Consider the following 20841-nt stretch of genomic DNA (forward strand, 5'->3'; position numbering starts at 1 on the left):
TCGAGGCTTGGGATTTCCTCATCTTCTTCACATGTTTCCCTAGCTACTCAATCGTTGTTCCATGCGCCACTATGGTTTTCATAATAGTCTTCTAGTTCTCCACGATCTTCTTCAAAGTATCTTCCACTTTCGAAGAAATCTGGGTGTTGGGGTAGAAGACTGTGCTACAACAGTATTGGATAAGTCAGCCATTTTTGCAGTAGCTGTCTGCATCTAGTTGTTGATACTTGCTAGAGTCTGGGAGACTCTCAGTGTTGTGAGTGGAAAAGTGGAAAATGAAGGCACTGAAGCTGATGGTGGCCTTGAAGCTGGAGGTGGAGGTATAGCAGTCGTACTACTAGAAGGCTTGGCTGAAGTAGTAGGCATGTCAGCTGAAGGTATGGCTCTTGAAGTTGTAGCTACCACCGAAGGCTCTTCAAACTAGCCCACAGCAGTAGTCGGCTGACCCTTCTTCTTGTTCTTTAGGTACATCGGGTCCTTGAGAGAGTATCATAAAAAGGGCTGCTTTGCCCAAACCTTTGTATCAAATGGCTTTGACTCTACTCTCGCATCCGTAAGGTATTCTATGACGGTGTTTGGATACGGGTAGGAGCTCTCACCCTGCCTACCAATCAGAGACATGTTGATCGACATGATGGCACCCACATTGATTGGATACCCAGCCATGATGGATGCAACTAAGACTGCCTGAGGGATTAGAACAATGTTTTCATTTTTGCTCTTATCTATCCGGTTGCAAACAAAGGTTTGCCATGGCTTCAAAATTGAGGGTGTTCCATTGAATGGGAACCCCTGTTGTGATCCATGGTGGTGGTGGTCTTGGAGCTGCTAAGATCTCGGTTAGCCAAGGGAGAACTGCATCACCCATTTGAAACGTCTCCAAGTATTGTACCGACTCCATATCCTCGAGCCCCAAATAAGTATTTAGTGAGGTTTGATCAAATCGAACCTTCAGATTCCTAACCTTTTTCACCTTAGTCCCCTTTTTGACATGCACCACATTAGCGTAGAATTCCCGGACGAAGTGCTCCTTTGAGTCCACCACGCTTTGAGCGAACCATGTCCACCCTTTTCTCTCCCGAAACTGTCTTACCACATTCAGGTTGTAGCTATCCAGATCATTCAAATCAAATTTAAGCTCACGAGTGAGCAATTTTTGGGTCCACTATTCTCGAAACCTATTAAAAGCAGTAAGGCTCACTAATCTATTTTCCCAGATTTCCTTCTTCTTCGACCTATCTAGGCCGACAACTGGGGTATCCCCCCCTCTACCGTCATCATGAATATCATCATCCTTTTCAACTGGGATAGGTGCTGCGGGGGCATATGAGGAAGAAGGCTTTGAACCTTGGCTATCCTCTTTCGAACCCTCAGAAGAGCTAGCTGAGGAGGAAGGCTCATCTATAAGTTATAGTCTACCCGAAAACTATTTTTGTTGAGATTGTGCATCGGGTTGTTCTTGCATAGAATTACCTTTTGAGGCTTCTTTAGACGGGAAATATTAACTGGACTTTGCATGCTCTGGGACTCTGTTGGCAGTTGCCTTCTTGTTTATCATTTTTGGACAGAGAGTGGAAGATTGCTCTTGCCTCAGCCTCGGGAGGGTTCACCCCCCATTTGGATGTATCACCTCTACCACAAGATCTCACTATTGTCTACAATTCATAGAAATAGGATTCAGTTAAGTCCAACATCACAGTGTAAAATAGTTGCAGACAATTGTAGTAAAAATAGAAACAGGATCAAGAAGTGCGGTTCGCACAATAGTGAGTGCGACCGCACAAAGGCAAGTGTGGACCGCACAATTTTGAAGTGTGGTCGTAGCCCTGATTCTGCATTCCACACAATTTCTTGTGCGAACCGCACAATTACTGACCGCCTAATCTGGAGTGCGGCCGCACACATGCTACTCTCTAATATTAGAGAACTGGTCAATCTGCAGCTCAGTTTTCTGTGACCGCAGTCCAATTTCTATGGACCGCATAAATTTTAGTGCGGTCCTCACAATCAGCTAACACATTTTTGCCCTAACTCAAGGATCTGCGGGCTGCACAATTTCTTGTACGGCCACATAATTCAAAAAAATCGACTGTAACCTTAGGGCTCCATACTTAACAATAAAATTAGGCATGATAATGGCAATTTAGACATGGTAAACTAGTTACCCATCCCCCAATTAGCAAGTAGGAAGTTGCCCAATGCATTAATGCTCAATATGATGATGAATTTTACAATTAGGGCTCAGAATAACCAAACTAACTATGAAAAAAAATTAAGAAAATTGAAAAGTTTAAGGATGAATTGAACATACCAGTAATGTAGTGATGCAAGGAAGAGATTAAGATGATGAAATGAGTGTTAGAAGCTTGATTTAGGTGAAAGTATTGTGCGTGCCTTTTCTGAATATACAGAGTGTGTAAAGTTTTGAACAATGTGAGGAGGGCCTATTTATAGGTTGACCAAATTAGGGCAAAGTTTTAAAGTTGAGTGCGGCCCGGTCCGCACTCTTTACCTGGTGCCACTTCCCTTCTTTGAAAATCTGCAGTCCGCATAAAATTTGGTGCGACCGCACAATTCCAGGTGCGGTCGCAGATTGGCCATTTCTCTGACAGACAAACTTCAGAGAGTGTGCATTTTCGGTTTTCCAGTTGTGCGACCACAGAGTTCATTCTGCTGTGGAACTCAATTTTGTGTGGTCCGCACAATTTCTATACCTAGTAAGAAAATCTGGGCACAGTCCCTACAAAGCACACGCATTCCTGCATACACTTCAAAATCAGTTAGTACAAAACAAAACCTATTTAAAAAGAAGAAGAAGAGGAAGAAGATAAAGAAAAAGACACATGGGTTGCCTCCCAAGAAGCTCATGATTTAACGTCGCAGATTACCAATCACTTGAAATAAAGAACCGCCACAACGTGGCCATAATTAACCTTTCCAAGATAGTGCTTCACCCGGTGACCATTGACTCTAAACACATCATCATTCTTATTTTCAAGTCCAATGCACCAAATGGTGTCACACCAACAACTTCAAACGAGCCACTTCATTTTGACTTCAACTTTTCCGGTAACATTCGTAACCAAGAATTGAACAATAATACAAGATCACCTTCTTTAAACTCCTTATTCCGAATGTACTTGTCATGGAGGTACTTCATCTTCTCCTTGTATAAGGTTGAACTTGTATATGCATGGTACCGGAATTCATCTAGCTCATTCGATTATGTCACCCTTAAGTTTGCGGCGACATCCTATTCAAGGTTCAACTTTTTCAAAGCCCACATGGTCTTATTCTCAAGTTCCACCAGAAGATGACAAGCTTTCCCAAACACAAACCGGTATGAAGATATCTCTATCGGTGTTTTGTAAGTCGTCCTATAAGCCCATAAAGTATCATCAAGTTTCCTTGACCAATCCGTCCAGTTGACATTCACTGTCTTTGACAAAATACTCTTTATCTCCCGGTTAGAGACTTCCACTTGACCACTTGCTTGAGGATTATAGGGGGTCGTAACTTTGTGAGTGACACCATACTTGGTGAGTAAGGTGTCGAAGGCCTTGTTGCAAAAATGCGAACCCCCATCACTTATGATAGCCCTTGGAGTACCAAATCTTGTAAAAATGTTCTTCTTCAAAAATGCCACCGCACTCCTCGCTTCATTGTTGGGAAAAGCAATAGGCTCAACCCATTTAGACATATAATCAACCACGACTATGATGTAGGTGTTTCTACTAGAGCTCACAAAGGGACCCATGAAATCAATCCCCACACATCAAAATTATCTATCTCCAAAATGGTGGTGAGGGGCATTTCGTTTTTTCTTTGAGATTCCACCGGCCCTTTGGCATTCATCATTTGACAAGCTCACTAGCATCCTTGTAGAGAGTGGTCCAATAGAAACTGCAACTTAAGACTTAAGCCGCCATTCTTGCTCCACCATGGTGGCCACCATAAGACGAAGAGTGACAAGCTCCAAGAATTTTACTTTGCTCCTCCTCCGGTACACATCTTCTAATCACTCCATCCGTGCAAATTCGAAAAATGTACGGTTCGTCTCAATAGTAGTCTTGACAATCCCGTTTGAGCTTCTTCCTTTGGTTTGAAAAGAACTCAACCGGAGTGATTCCACTCACAAGATAATTTTCCAAATCCGTGAACCAAGGCATCTCCTTCATAAAAATAGCCAAAGGTTGCTCATCGGGGAAAAAGCCATTGGTTTCAAGGCCATCATGTGGCCTCCCCTCCTCCTCAAAACGAGACAAGTGGTCCACCACTTGGTTTTCACTTCCTTTCGGATCTTGGATGTCAATGTCAAGATTTTGCAATAGAAGTACCCATCTCATCAAACGGGCTTTAGAATCTTTCTTGCTTATGAGATAGCGAAGTGCCGCATGATCCATATGAAAAATCACCTTTGCACCCATCAAGTGTGGGAGAAATATTTCCATAGCAAACATAATGGCAAGAAGCTCTTTCTCTGTAATGGTGTAGTTGACTTGGGCACCATTCTTGGTCTTGCTTGCATAATAAATCGGATGAAAGATCTTGTTGATTCATTTCCCCAAAACGGTTCCCACCGCTACATCACTTATATCTTACATAAGCTCAAAAGGAACACTCCAACTTGGAGCGGTAATGATGGGAGTAGTAGTCAACTTGAGCTTTAGCAACTCAAAGGCTCTCATTCAATCATTATTGAAATCGAACTTTGAATCTTTCTCCAAAAGCTTGCACAACGGCTTTACCACTTTAGAGAAGTCCTTAATGAACCACCGGTAAAATCTCGTGTGGCCTAAGAAACTCCACATGCCTTTAACTGAAGTTGGAGGTGAAAGTTTAGAAATCAGCTCAATCTTTACCTTGTCAACTTAAATGCCATTATTTGAGATCTTATGGCCAAGGACAATGCCCTTCTCAACAATGAAATGACACTTCTCCCAATTGATACGGTGGGTTCACCACCGTATCACTTGGTAGTTCCCCCTTAGGACGAGTGTTCAAAGCTTGTGATATTTGCCCCAATTGAACTTCCAAATTATGAATATTGAAGTGTTGTGAGAGGCTAATTGAGCATCGAAGTCGGCATTCTTCTCCATCATTTGTTTGAACATGTTCTCTATTCGGCCCATCTCATTGTTGGAAGAACTCGGACCTTGGGAAGGATAGGGAGGTGGGTTGCTCGGTTGTTGATACATCGAGGGCCTTTGAAAACCCGACCCCCGATTGTTGTTGTTGTTGTTCCACCCTCCTTGGTTATTGCCTCCCGAATAGCCTTGATTATTGCCACTCCAATTGCCTTTGTTATTTTGACCATTCCAATTTCCTTCATTGCTTTGATTGTTCCAATTCCCTTGGTTGTTTTTATTGTTTCAACTACCTTGATTGTTTGAATTCCAATTTTCTTGATTTCTTTGTGGTCGCCATTGTTGTTGATTCGCGCCTTGATTTTTGATTCTTTGCCCTTGGTAGTAGTACACATATTGTACCTCCTCTTCATGTTCATTGTACACCTCATCTTGATCAAATCCACTATCATCTTGCACATAATTTTCAACGCAATTTTGCACTTGAGGACCCTTTTGCCTTCTCTTGCTTACCATCATACTAACTCCCTTCATTGCATTAACTTGCTTAGGACCTTACACTTGTTGAAGTTGAGCTTTGGCTAGTTGATTCATTATGGTGGTCAACTCGGTAATTGCTTGCCCATGATCATGTAATTATTTATGCAAGTGAATTACATTTGGATCACCTTGAGGAATGTTTGCTCTACTTTGCCATGCCGATGAAGTATTCGCCATTTCATCAAGAATCTCAAAATATTCCGCATACGGCATTGTCATGAAATTTTCACTTGAAAGTTGGGTGACAACGCATTGATTGGTAGTATTGATCCCCCTATAGAAAGTTTGTTGAATCATAGCCTCTGTCTTGTCATTGTTCGGGCACTCTTTCACCATAGTACGGTACCTCTCCTATATCTCATGCAAAGGCTCATTGGGTTTTTGTTTGAAAGTTAGAATCTCATCCCTAAGAGTTGACATATGCCCGGGAAAATAGAACTTGGAAATGAATTTCTCGGCCAATTCATCCCATGTATGGATAGAATGATTTGGCAACCTCTCTAACCAATCCAATGACTTCTCCTGTAGAGAGAAAGGGAATAGCCTCAATCGTAAAGCATCCTTAGAGACGTTTGTCTATTTACTCCCCCAGCAAGTGTCAACAAACTCTTTCAAGTGCTTGTATGCATTTTGATTCGGAGCCTCGGTGAAGAATCCCCGTTGCTCTAGTAATATAAGCATGACATTTGTAATTTGAAAGTTGCTCGTCCTAATGCGGGACTATGGCACTTGCGTATCCTTCATTCGGAAACACCCCAATGTGGAGCCGCTCTTTGTGGAGGAGAGGGTGGAACAAGAACATTGTCTTGAGGCGGTCAGCCTTATCTATTTGCTCGGGGTTCAAGAGGAACCTCTTCAACTAGATCATTTTCCACGTCCACATCCCCCATAGGCATGTTTCCAAGAGGATCATTGGTGTTGAGAGCCATTGTTTGCCTACAATTGTTTCATAAAAAGATTAGTAACTCAAAAGGAAAAGAAGATAATTCACACACAAACCAAATATAAAGCTAAATCTGTTTTTATCTCCCCAGCAACGGCGCCAAAAATTGATGTCGTCTAAGTCACACCCTCTTTTGAGGTAGTGAAATGGTCGGTGCAATAGTACTTCCCAAGTTTGAGTTGGGGTCGAATTTCACAAGGAGCTATGAGATTTGGATTTAGAAGTATGTATTATGGTATATGATCTTGAAGTATCCTAAATTACACTTCCACAAACTTGATTTGTTTTATAGCTAAAACTAAGATTGAAACTAAGTAATTGAAACTAAGAATGATGTTTTTGGTTGTTTTTAAAATGTTGTAAAAGGACTAGGGCTATGACCATGACCTAGGTGTTCGCCTAATGGGATAAATACTTTTATGCTATTTTGATGAACGGGGTGTATATAGCTCTCAACACCGTGTTGCCCACTCAATACCTCTCGGTCAAAGAATGATTTTGCCCAATTTGACTATCTCAAGACCAAATGGGTATCTACTGAAACGGTTGATAAGAGCTCAAGTTGGGTTGTTACTATATCTAAGTTGAACCCTTTAATTGGGTTGATCAATATCTCAATTTACCCAATTCCTTGTCAGCTAGGTTGACCTAGACTATGTCTCTCTTTTTCAAGAAGAGACTAAGTCAAAAAGACATAAATCAATGTTTGCAACTAGTAATTCACAAATAAAGCATAAACCAAGCTAAATAACAAACACCCATTCATAAACAAGCATAAAATTAATCACCCATAAGGTTTACACACTAATGTTGGGTCACAACCCTAGCTAAGAATCTAGTTACTCGTAATGGATAATGAAGAAAATAGCGAAGAAAAGATAACTAAACTCATATTAAATGATTAATAGACAAAAATCTAATGTTTAATTACTAAAGTAAACTAAAGTTAACTAAAGTTTCCTAAAATAGTAAGAAGAAACGGCTACATATTTTCAAAACTTGCCCTAATTTCGTGAAAGAAGTCTATTTATACGCAGCTAGAAATTTCGGACAAAAATGCCCTTTCGGAGGTTCTGCTGCCGCACAATTCCATGTGCGGTCCACACTTCTTCTTCAGTCTTGGAAGGAGCTTGGTTTGCAGTAGCATGTAACTTGTTATGCGGTCCACATAAAATGGAGTGCGACCGCACATGCTCTTTTTGCGGACTGCACAAATCTGTGTGCGGCCACATGGCTAAATTCTGCGGTCGCACAATAATTGCACGGTCCGCATATACTTGAAGCTTGAACTGGGACTTCTCTAAATTTGAACTCTTTAGTGGCTTCTATGGCCGCATAATAATTGTACGATCCACACATTACACTAGACCTCTGACAGGCTTCACTTCACCATCTACGATTGTAAAGAGAATTCTGTGATCCGCACATTATGCCTTTTGCCTTCTTTTTGTTCTTGAGTTCACTTTACTCCTTTTGGAGTTAGATTTCATTTTTGTGGCTCATTTTCCAATACTCCTACATTTAAGCACATTTCATCAGTTTTCGAAAATATATTTAAGTACTTTTTGGACTAAAATGAAAGTATAAATAAAATCCTAACTCAATCAACTCCGAACTTCCCGAATTTCAATTCCGACCATGCATACAAGTCATAATACCTGAAATGAAGCTACTCATGGTCTCAAACTATCGAACGACGCGCTAGAGCTCAAAACAACCGATCAGGTCGTTACATGGCCATCAATTTCAAACTAATGGTACGTTATAGCCACAAAAATGATCCCTACAAGTCATTATCTAAAACAATAATAACGGCTAGCAACTGAAGTAAACCAAAAAACTGAAACCATAACCTCAACGCAAACGTAAAGGAAATTACTCCTAATGGATTTTGGATTTCCACCCTATATTCACGTGTTCAATATGGAATTTTCAATCCCCAAACAATATAAAAGTTGCCCAATGTATTGGGAAAAATTGAGTTTACATATTAAAGTAGAATAAAGATGACGTGTCAAGACATGTAGACTAGTCAAAGAGTTACAGTTGGCAAAGAGATACGAGTTGCAACAGATACGAGCAAAGGCAAAGGAAGAGGCACGAGCAGATATTCAAAGGACTCGGCGCCCGTACCTATTTAAGTCATTTAGGTCCAGAATCAAGGGGAATGAATCTGATAATATATGAGAGTACAGATACAGTATTTAATAAGCATTCAATACTGAATACGTTAGAGAATCTGTATTAAAAACAATGATTGTGTAACGTAGAATTCAATGTCTTTAATTACTCATAATAGCCTTATTATGACAAGGGCAAAACGCATATCTCCCAAATAGCTATAAAAGGGAGATAACTAATCAATTGTAGGGACACGAAATACTATTTGAATATATTAATTTACTTGTTTTTTTTCTGATTATATTATTGCTAGCCTAATTACTTTTTTCATATATTTTTTTGATTATCAGTAGCCCTAGTTCTTCTAAATTAAAGCTTTGACCGAAATCCCATTTTTTGGTTAAACAAATTGGTTCCGTTACCGAAAATCTGATAATCTATTCTCTTTTAGCTTAACATCTCTTGTTGCATCAACCATGTCGAACAACAATGACGACATTCAAGGAAATCGAGAAAACCAACAGCATCAGCGAGATCCATAGAATACTAACACCCTGGTCTCTTCTCCACGAGATTCTCCTCGGCAGTCTCGTGAAGGCACTTCTGAGGGGTCTCATACGAATGGACACGCTCAATTTGAAAATGCTGAGGCTATCGATGAAGCTTTGCAAAAACTAATTGTTGCACATGTCAATAAAGCTCTTGAGGCATTTGTTAACCATTTACCTGCTGCAACACCCACACCCACTCCAAATAACAACACTTTGGAGAACCCTCGTTCCGGGCTTATTAACTCAGGTAGTGGTGGAACTCCTAGTGAATCACAGGAGAGAGAACCAGGTAATTTAATCAATTCTGATTTACAAAATTTAGTACTAACATTGTAGAAACAGCTCAAGGAGCAAAGTGACCGCATAGAGCAATACCCGGGGTGCTGCCCTTAATCAAAGGGGTAGATATGGATAAATATTCACAGCAACCCTGGAAGCCAAGTGCTGCTCCCCTCCCAATTCCAAAGAAATTCAAAATGCATGATATTCCAAAATATGATGGAACAACATACCCACGAGACCACGTGACTGCATTCACAACAGGCGTAAAAGGCAACGATTTGACTAACCAGGAGATTGAATCAGTATTAGTAAAAATATTCGGTGAAACACTCACCAAGGGAGCATTAACATGGTATTCTCTTTTACCCGAAAATTCTATAAATTCTTTTGTTGAGCTTGCAGATTCTTTCATCAAAGCACACTCGGGAGCTCAAAAAGTCGACAAAAGAATGGATGATATTTTCAAGATCAAGCAAGGGGACTCAGAATTGCTTAGAGAGTTCGTGGACAGATTCCAACGTGAAAGAATGACGTTACCACGTGTACCAAATAATTGGGCAGCTATAGCTTTCACAAGCAATTTGAATGAAAAAAGCTCAGAAGCTACGAGGCGACTCAAAGAAAGCCTTCGTGAATTCCCAGCTACAACGTGGAATGACGTTACAACAGGTATAGAACGAAGCTGAGGATAGAAGAAGATACTGTTCCACTAATTCAAAAAGAAGAAAAGGTAAGTTCAAGACGAGCGGAGATCGAAAAAAGATCCGGTAAAAACAGGTACGAGCCGTACATGGGACCTGCGGGAAAAGACACACTATCAAAGCAATACAATCAAAGGTATGATCAAAGATCAAGGAATAGAGAGTCAGGTTCTTCATCTAGATTTAGAAACGATCGAAATACCAATGAGTCACAAAATGATGATAGAAATTTGAAGGCGAGATTTGGCGGTTATAGTTTCAATACGAGCACTTCCGAGCTCGTAGCTGTTTTGAGAAGCATGGGAGATAAGGTACGATGGCCAAAAGAGATGAGATCGAATCCAAACAGGCGCAACCCTGATTATTGGTGCGAGTTTCATAATGACCATGGGCATAAAACGACAGATTGTAGGTTTTTACAAAGTGAAGTTGATCATTTATTAAAACAAGGATATCTCACTGAGTTGTTCAGTGAGAAAGGTAAGCAAGCTTACATGAATAACATGCAGGATCCCCCAAAGCCACCTTCTTCCAAAAGAACTGTCAACGTTATAAGCGGAGGTGAAGACATCAATGGCATATCATACACTGTAGCTAACAAAATTTCCAAAGTTACAATTACCCAAGGGAAACGGGTGCGGATGTCATAGAAGAAGAAAGCATTACATTTGATGATGTAGATGCAGATGGCGTATTAACCCCTCATAACGATGCACTGGTAAATTCTCTAATTGTACATGATACTAATGTAAAACGAGTTTTGATTGATCCAGGTAGTTCCGTGAACATTATTTTGCTAAGAGTATTACGTGATATGCAAGCAGAAGATAGAATAATACCAAAGTCGCATACTCTATCAAGATTTGACAATTCTAATGTTGTGACGAAAGGAGAGGTAACACTCACTACATTCGCAGAAGGAGTCGTCAAAGATACAAAGTTTCAAGTAGTAGATATGGAGATGGCTTACAATATGATCCTTGGGAGACCATGGATCCATGAAATGAATGTTGTTCCTTCAACCTTGCATCAAGTCATTAAATTTCCATCACCCTGGAGAGTATGTCAAATTCATGGAGATCAACATATATCCAGGAGCATCAATTCTGTAGCAGATTCAGGTACGAAAAATGAAGGAAAATAGCAATCACAGAAGACAGTTGAGGGCACCATAACACAAACCTCAACTGAACAGGGACGAACAGATGTGGATTCAAGGCCTGACACCATTCAAGAACCAGAAGAAAACGAAAATATCAAAACAACAATTGAGGAATTGGAGCCTGTTGTGTTGTTCGCTCAATGGCCTGATAAGAAAGTCTACGTAGGGGCCAATCTTAGCCAAGGTATGAGAGGTAAGTTAATTGAATTTTTAAAAACTAATGTGGACTGTTTTGCTTGGTCCCACTCTGACATGACAGGGATACCACCGGAGGTGATGACTCAAAAATTAAATGAAGACCCATCATACCCTCATGTCAAGCAAAAGAAAAGAAAGCAAGGAACTTTCAAGAATCAGGTGATTCAAGAAGAGGTTCAAAAATTGCTAAAGATTGGATCCATCCGCGAGGTAAAGTATCCTAATTGGTTAGCCAATACTGTCGTAGTTCCAAAGAAGAATGGTAAGTGGCGAGTTTGTATAGATTACACAGACCTTAATAAAGCTTGCCCTAAAGATTCATTTCCCTACCACATATAGATCAGCAAGTTTTCACAATGTCATGCTACGTTGTCAGTCATTGCAAAAATGATCCCAATAAATATGCCAATCCAAGAATAATATACACTCAGGCAGACATCATAAGCGACATGAAACAACAGTACGGGATTAATATGAGTTATGTAAAATCTTATAGATCAAAAGAAAGGGAACTTGAACTGCTAAGAGGGATCATACACAAATATTGCAATAAACTGTCGGGTCACTTGTATATGGTAAATATGATAGACTCTGGTTCTATCACAATGTTGCATAAATCATAGGACAGACGCTTCATGTATATTTTTGTCACACTAAATGCTTTAATTATGCCAATATTGCATTTTTTGTAAATTCCATATCACCAAAATAATCATTCTGAATATTACCAGTATCATGATAGTCATGACTATCATGAAGGTCATCGTCCCTTCTATCACTATGTTCAGGAAAAATATACAAAAAGTTGTTAAAATATAGTAACAAGTAAAAATAACAAAAAGCCTAGTTATACCTGTGAAGCAACGCGTTCACCTAGAGCTTTAAAAAACTTTTCAAATGAGAAAATCATTAATTGCTCCAATCATGAAACCTTGTTGTTTACCTAGAAAAGAAAAAGTGAAACCAAATATCAATTGAGAATTCAGAACTCCTCACAGACAAAATAGAAATAATGTGTATGTCACGACCCCGGAAACCAAAATGCGGAATAAAAACAAATTAAAACAGAATAAAGAGTTATAAAACAGTGTTTAAAAGTGTCGCTCGGCATACACAGTATTTAACTCTCAAACCAATACATAACTCCAATATCCAAAAATCCATGAATCACAAGCTAAGGATCACTACACAGTACTCTAACTCCAGAATATCTAACAAGGAAAAGAAATACAGAAGGGAAAATGTTTAAAAGCTAGAATAGAAAGGGACTCCTCGGTCTGCGGACGCGGCAGATATACCTCGAAGCCGCTGGAGCAGTTGCCTCGCCTCAAGGGTGATAGGACTGAGTCGCAGTACCTAGATTTATACATGAAAAATATGCACAAAAGGGGCATGAGTACACCACAACAATACTCAGTAAGTGCCAAGACTAACCTCGGTCGGGTAGTGACGAGGAAGGTTAGGGCCCTACTGAGATAAAATAAAGAATATAAGACAGGACAGTATAAGATAAGCAATACAGTTGAAAACTAACTATAAGAATTTAATACGGGAAAACAAGGAATTCAATAACTGAAACAGGGGCAAAAACAAACACAAGGAAATAACCGGGGATCACGCAGTATCCCGAGGATCTCTTAGTACCCTCAATAAGCGCCAGGGATCTCTTGGTATCCCGAGGATCTCTCGGTATCCTCAATATATTCTAGGGATCTCATGGTGATCTCTTGGTATCATCAATATGTGCTAGGGATCTCTTGGTATCCTCAATATACATGCCACGGATGTCTCGATATCCCGCACCTCAGTTCAAATCATAAATACGTACATGGGATCTCCTGGGATGTCGTCCCATAGTCCCAAAGTAAAACACATAGCAGCAACACAAGAATACTCAATTAAGCTCAATTTTGTATCAAGTAAACAGGTAATTCTAATCTATCATACTTCACATAATTCAAATAAGGCAGTTTAAGCAAATAAACAGTTAAGTCAATTAGACATGCTTTTTTTAATCTAACAGCAGGTCTAAATTGCAAGTAAAATGAAACAGGAAAAAAGAACACAATTTAAATTACTTAAAGAAAATCGGATTTTCAACAATTAGCTCAAGTACTCACTCGTCACCTCATGTACAAGGCATTTCTAATATCAAATATACTGAATCCTAAGGGGAAGGTCCCACACACAAGGTTAGACAAGCCACTTACCTCGAACCGGCTCAAAATCAATCCGAAACCACGCTCTTGCCACGTGTACTCGACTCCAAATGGCCCAAATCTATTCAATTCAATTGCATAATGTAAATAACGCTTCAAGAAACTGATTCTACAAAGAAATTCTAAGCTAATATGCGAAATTAGGTAAAATGACCAAAACACCCCTCAGGCCCACATCTCGGAATCGAGTAAAATTTATATTTTTCAGAATCCTCATATTCTCACGAGTTCATGCATACCAAAATTATCCAAATCTAAGGTCAAATTCCTAATCAAAAGTCGAATTTTTGGTCTAAGAACTTTCTTCCAACGTTTCCCCAATTTTCATCTCCAATACGAAATTAAATGAGGAAACTAACTATATATTGATGGAATATAACTAGAAAGGTTCAAAGAATTGTTACCCAATGATCTCCTCTTCAATTTCCTCTCAAAATGCACCATCTCCCGAGCTCCAAATCGATTTTCCAACTTTTGAAACTAAACCCTCGAAATTTCATATTTCTGCCCAGCTGTTTCCGCATCTACGGTAGTGGGACCGCTTCTGCGGTCCCGTATTTGTGGAACAATGTTCGCATCTGCGACTTTTCACTTAGGGCCCAGATTCCGCATCTGCGACTCCCTATCCGCAGATGTGGTACTGCTCCTGCAAAAATTCTACTGCTTCTGCGGTTCCTGTTGAACTCTCCAAATTCCACTTATGCGGTTAATCTGTCGCTTCTGCGGCTCCGCACCTGTGGTCCCACACTCGCAGGTGCGGTTATGACACCAGAACAACTGAAGCTGCAACTCCAATGCCAAAAATCTTTCCTTCAACCATCCGAAATTATCCCGAGGCCCCCGGGACCTCAACCAAACCTATCAACATATTCCATAATTTCATTCAAACTTGTTCAAACCTTCAGAACACTCAAAACAGCATCAAAACACATATTTTTCATCGAATTCAAGCCTAAGAATTCCAAAAACTCTAACAATACGCTTTCGATCAAAAAGTCTATCAAACCTCGTTCGAATGACCTCAAATTTTGCACACACGTTACATTTAACACTACGGAGCTACTCCAACTTCCGGAATTGCATTTCGACCCTCGGATCAAAATCTCACTATCGAACCAGAAACTTCAAAAATTCAACTTTCGACATTTCAAGCCTAAATTAGCTACGGACTTCCAAAACACAATCTGAACATGCCCCTAAGCTCGAAATCACCCAACAGAGCTAACGGAACCATCGGTTTTCAATCTCGAGGCCGTCTTCACACTGTTCCGACTATGGTCAAATTTCCAAAACTAAGGCTCTCATTTAGGGACTAAGTGTCCCAAAACTTTCCAAAACTTAAAACCGAACATCCCGGCAAATCAAAATAGCATAAATAAATACGGGGTAAGCAGTTAATAGGGGATCAGGGCGTTGATTCTTAAGACGACCGGCCAGGTCGTCACATCTTTCTACACTTAAACATCCGTTCGTCCTCGAACGAGCATAGAGACATACCTGAAGTAGTGAAAAGATGAGGGTAACGACTACGCATATCCTGCTCGGTCTCCTAGGTGCCCTCCTCGACCGGCTGACCCCGCCACTGAACCTTTACTGATGCGATGTTCTTTGACCTCAGCTTTCTAACCTGCCTGTCCAATATTTCCACTGGCTCCTCAACATAAGATAGATCCTTGTCCAACTGGACTGAACTGAAATCCAACACGCGCGACGGATCACCATGATACCTCCGGAGCATCGAAACATGAAATACCGGATGAACTCCTACCAAGTTGGGAGGTAAGGCAAGCTCATAAGCAACCTCCCCAACATACCTCAATATCTCAAAAGGGCCAATAAACCTCGGACTCAACTTTCCCTTCTTCCCAAATCTCATAATGCCCTTCATAGGCGAAACCCGAAGTAGAACCCGCTCTCTAACCACATAGGAAACATCACGAACCTTCTGTTCCGCGTAACTCTTTTGTCTAGATTGGGCTGTGCGGAGTCTATCCTGAATCACCTTAACCTTCTCCAAAGCATCCTGAACTAAGTCTGTGCCCAATAATCTGGCCTTACCCGGCTCAAACCAACCCACCGGGGATCTATACTGTCTACCATATAAAGCCTCATACGGTGCCATCTGAATGCTGGACTGATAGCTGTTGTTGTAAGCAAACTCCACCAATGCAAGAACTGATCCCAAGACCCTCCAAATTTGATTACACATGCACGGAGCATATCCTCAAGAATCTGAATAATGCGCTCGGACTGTCCATCTGTCTGAGGGTGAAATGTTGTACTCAACTCCACTTAAGTACCCAACTCATGTTGAACGGCCCTCCAGAACCATGATATGAACTGAGTACCTCTATCTGAAATGATGGACACTAGAATACCATGCAGACGAACAATCTCCCAGATATAGATCTCCGCCAACCGCATCGAGGAATAAGTAGTACACACATGAATAAAGTGAGCGGACTTGGTCAGTCGATCCACAATCACCCAAATAGCATCAAACTTTCTCAAAGTCTGTAGGAGCCCAACTACAAAGTCCACGGTGATCTGCTCCCACTTCTACTCTAGAATCTCTATCTGCTGAAGTAATCCACCTGGTCTCTGGTGCTCATACTTCATCTGCTGATAGTTGAGGCACCGAGCTACAAATCCAACTATATCTTTCTTCATCCGCCTCCACCAATAGTGCTGCCTCAAATCCTGATACATCTTCGCGGCACCCGGATGAATGAAATACTGCGAGCTATGGGCCTCCTCCTGAATCAACTCTCGAAACCCATCAACATTGGGTACACAAATCCGACCCTGCATCCTCAATACCCGATCATCACTAATAGTCACATCTCTAGCATCACCGTGCTGAACCTTGTCCTTGAAGACAAGCAAATGAGGGTCATCATACTGTCGCTCTCTGATACAATCAAATAAGGAAGACCGAGAAACCACACAAGCTAGAACCCGACTGGGCTCCGAAAGATCCAATCTCATAAACTGGCTGGCTAAGGCCTGAACATCCATCGCCGTAGGCCTCTTCGATGTTGATAAATAACCCAAACTCCCCAAACTCTCTGCCCCGTAACTCAAGGCATCGGCCACCACATTGGCCTTGCCCGGATGATACAACATAGTGATGTCATAGTCCTTTAGTAACTCTAACCGCCTTCTCTGGCGCAAATTTATATCCTTTTACTTAAGCAAGTGCTGCAAGCTCCGATGGTCAGTATAAATCTCATAGGGAACCCCCTATAAATAATGGCGCCAAATCTTCAGGGCGTGAACAATGGCAGCTAACTCAAGGTCATGAACTGAGTAATTCTTCTCATGTATCTTCAACTGTCTAGACGCATAGGCAATCACCCTACCGTCCTGCATCAACACTGCTCTGAGGCCAATCCTCGAGGTATCAAAAATAGACCGTATAAGACCCCGAACCTGTAGGCAATATCAAAACTGAGGCTGTAGTCAAAGCTGTCTTGAGCTTCTAAAAGCTCGCCTCACACTCTTTCGTCCACTGGAACGGAGCACCCTGGTTAACCTGGTCATAGGGCATGCAATCGATGAAAACCCCTTCACAAAATGACGGTAGTACCCCGCCAAGCCAAGGAAACTACGGATCTCTGTAGCTGAGGATGGTCTGGGCCAACTCTTTACGGCCTCTATCTTCTTCAGATCCACCTGAATACCCTTACTCGATACCACTTGGCCTAATAATGCCATTGAATCCAACCAGAACTCACATTTCGAGAACTTAGAATATAACTTCTTCTCTCTCAGAGTCTGAAGCACAGTCCTCAGGTGTTGCTCATGATCTTACTGACTCCGGAAATACACCAGAATATCATCAATAAAAACAATAACGAGGGAGTCAAGATACGGCCAGAACACACTGTGCATCAAATGCATAAATGTTGCTGGGCCATTGGTCAGCCCAAATGACATTACAAGGAACTCATAATGATCATACCGAGTCCAGAAAACACCCGTGCGCACTGAAGCTGGTCAAACAGATCATCAATACGAGGTAAAGGATAACGATTCTTCATTGTAACCTTGTTTAACTGGAGATCATCAATGCACATACGCATAGAACCATCTTTTTTCTTCACAAACAAGACAGGAGCACCCCAAGGTGATACACTGGGCCGAATAAAACCCTTGTCAAGCAATTCCTGTAATTGATACTTCAACTCAGGAGGAGCCATACAATACAGAGGAATAGAAATGGGCTAAGTGTCCGGCAACAGATCAATGCCAAAATCAATATCTCTATCAGGCGACATGCTGGGAAGATCAGCTGGAAACACATCGAAAAAATCCCGTACTACTTGGACTGAATCAACTGAAGAGGTATCAATACTGCATCTCTCACATAAGCTAAATACGCGTCACACCCCTTCTCAAGCATACGCTAAGCTTTAAGAAAAGAAATAACTCTACTAGGAGTGTGATCTAAAGTACCCCTCTACTCAACACGCGGTACACCTAGCATAGCCAGCGTCACAGTTTTGGTGTTCAATCAAGAATAGCATAATGGGGCGACAACCAGTACATGCCCTAGATAATGTCAAAATCTACCATGCTGAGCAACAATAGATCGGCTTTGGTCTCAAAATCACTAAGAGAAACCAAACACGACCGATAAACGTGGTCCACAACAAGAGAATCTCCCATAGGAGTAGAAACATAAATGGGGGAACTCAAAGAATCCCAAGTTACACCCAAATGCGGAGAAAAATAAGAAGATACATAGGAATAAGTGGAGCCTAGATTGAATAGAACTAATGCATCTCTATGATAAACCATGACAATACCTGTGATGACAGAATCGGAGGCAACAGCCCCGGTACGAGCGGGAAGGGCATAGTATCGGGCCTAGCCTCCCCCTCTAGGGCGACCTCTACCTCTCCGAGCTCCTTCTCTGGCTAGCTGAGCAGGTGGGGTAGCAACTAGAGTTGTAACCATAGCCTAAGAACTCTGCGGGACACGTTGTGGCTGAGAAGTCTGTGGAGGTGCACTCCTCCCAAGTCTAAAGCAATCCCTCACCACATGGCGTGTGTCACCACACTCAAAACAAGCTCTGGGAGGACGTGGTGGCTGTGACTGGCTCGGTCCAGGTCTGCTGGACTGACCTCTTAAAGCACCCCGCACAGGAGGCACGCTAGATACCGAAGGTGCATAATAAGGCTCCTGAGGTCTAGGAGGAGCTGGAATACCACTGGCTGCTGGAAGAGCTGAATGAACAGGGCGACTCATATAACCCTTACCATGACGACCTGCTGCTGGGGCACGGGCACCAGAGAAATGGCCCGACTCTCGAGACCTCTTGGCCTCCCTCTCCCATCTCTCCCTAGCATGCATACCCTCAATACTCCTAGCAATGCTCACCACCTACTGATAAAATATATCCATCTCCAACTCACGAGCCATGCTAGATCTGATGTTAGGAATAAGACCCTCACTAAATCGGCGAACCCTCTCACGACTAGTATAAACCATGGCTGGTGCATGCTTAGCCAAACTGGTGTAACAGACAGCATACTCTGAGACAATCATAGCACCCTGGTGCAAATGCTTAAACTTGGCACACCATGCATCCTTGAGGCTCTGAGAACATACTCTCTCAGGAACAGATTTGAAATTTAGTCCAAGTCAATGAAGCAGCCTCATCCGGACTGTCTAACTCATAGGTGCGCCACCACTCATAGGCAGCTCCTCGAAGCTGGAAGATAGTAAGGAAACCCAGCTCGATCCTGATATACCCATGGTACGGAAAATGCGGTAACTCTCATCTAAAAATCCCAGAGCATCATTCGATGCTAGACCGCTGAATACAGGAGGCTTGTACCTCTTGAACCTCTCAAGTCTCAGCTGCTCCTCCTCAGAAGTTGTTATCCTGCCTTCGGGCTGAACTGGCACTGCAAGCGGTACAGTAATAATCTCAGGGACCTACTCAACATGCACTCGCTGCTCAGGAGTGCGGGCGGCGGGAGTCTATGCTCCTCCTCCGGCCTGAGATGTAGTTGTAGCAAGGGGAAGAAACCTTGCCTGAGCCAGAGTGGTGTGCATGCTCATGAATATGCCAGAGTGGTGTACATGCTCATGAACTGTGCTAGTTATACCTGTGAAGCATTGCGTTCACCTAGAGCTTTAAAATACTTTTCAAATGAGAAAACCATTAATTGCTCCAATGATGAAACCTTGTTGTTTACCTAGAAAAGAAAAAGTGAAACCGAATATCTATTGAGAAGTCAGAACTCCTCGCAGACAAAATAGAAATAATGTGTATGTCACGATCCCGGTTCGCCCTCCGTGAACCATCGTGACGGCACCTAGTCCTCTACGACAAGGTAAGCTTAAATTGTGGAAGATAACCAAAATGCAGAATAAAAATAAATTAAAACAGAATGAAGAGTGATAAAACAGTGTTTAAAAGTGTCGCTCGGCATATACAATATTTTACTCTCAAACCAATACATATTTGCAAGACCCGGAAACCCATGAATCATAAGCTAAGGATCACTACACAGTACTCTAACTCCAGAATATCTAAAAAGGAAAAGAAATACAAAAGGGCAAATGTTTAAAAGCTAGAATAGAAAGGGACTCCTCGGTGTGCAGACGTGGCAGATATACCTCGAAGTCGCTAGAGCAGTCGCCTCGCCTCAAGGGTGATAGGACTGAGTCACAGTACCTGGATCTGCACATGAAAAACATGCGCAGAAGGGGCATGAGTACACCACAGCGGTACTCAGTAAGTGTCAAGCCTAACCTCGATCGGGTAGTGACGAGGAAGGTCAGGGCCCTACTAAGATAAAATAAAGAATATAAGACAAGACATTATAAGATAAGCAGTACAGTTGAAAACTAACGATAAGAATTTAATACAGGAAAACAACGAATTCAATAACTGAAACAGAGGCAAAAACAATCACAAGGAAATAACCGGGGATCTCTCAGTACCCTCAATAAACGCCAGGGATCTCTTGGTATCCCGAGGATCTCTCGGTATCCTCAATATATGCTAGGGATCTCTTGGT

General features: G+C 41.7%; 1 protein-coding gene across 1 annotated transcript; it reads right to left on the bottom strand.

Annotated features, from left to right (window-relative positions):
- Positions 1–3253: 3253 nt before the first annotated feature.
- On the bottom strand, positions 3254–3700 carry LOC138873190 (uncharacterized). The gene has a single exon (XM_070151632.1). The coding sequence runs from the start codon at positions 3698–3700 to the stop codon at positions 3254–3256; it is 447 nt and encodes a 148-aa protein (XP_070007733.1).
- Positions 3701–20841: the final 17141 nt, after the last annotated feature.

Source organism: Nicotiana sylvestris, chromosome 7 (genome assembly GCF_000393655.2).
Source record: "Nicotiana sylvestris chromosome 7, ASM39365v2, whole genome shotgun sequence".
Taxonomy (NCBI): domain Eukaryota; kingdom Viridiplantae; phylum Streptophyta; class Magnoliopsida; order Solanales; family Solanaceae; genus Nicotiana; species Nicotiana sylvestris.

Excerpts from the sequence above, each read along its gene's own strand:
- LOC138873190 (XM_070151632.1), bottom strand. The coding sequence starts at position 3,700 with ATGTCTAAATGGGTTGAGCCTATTGCTTTTCCCAACAATGAAGCGAGG.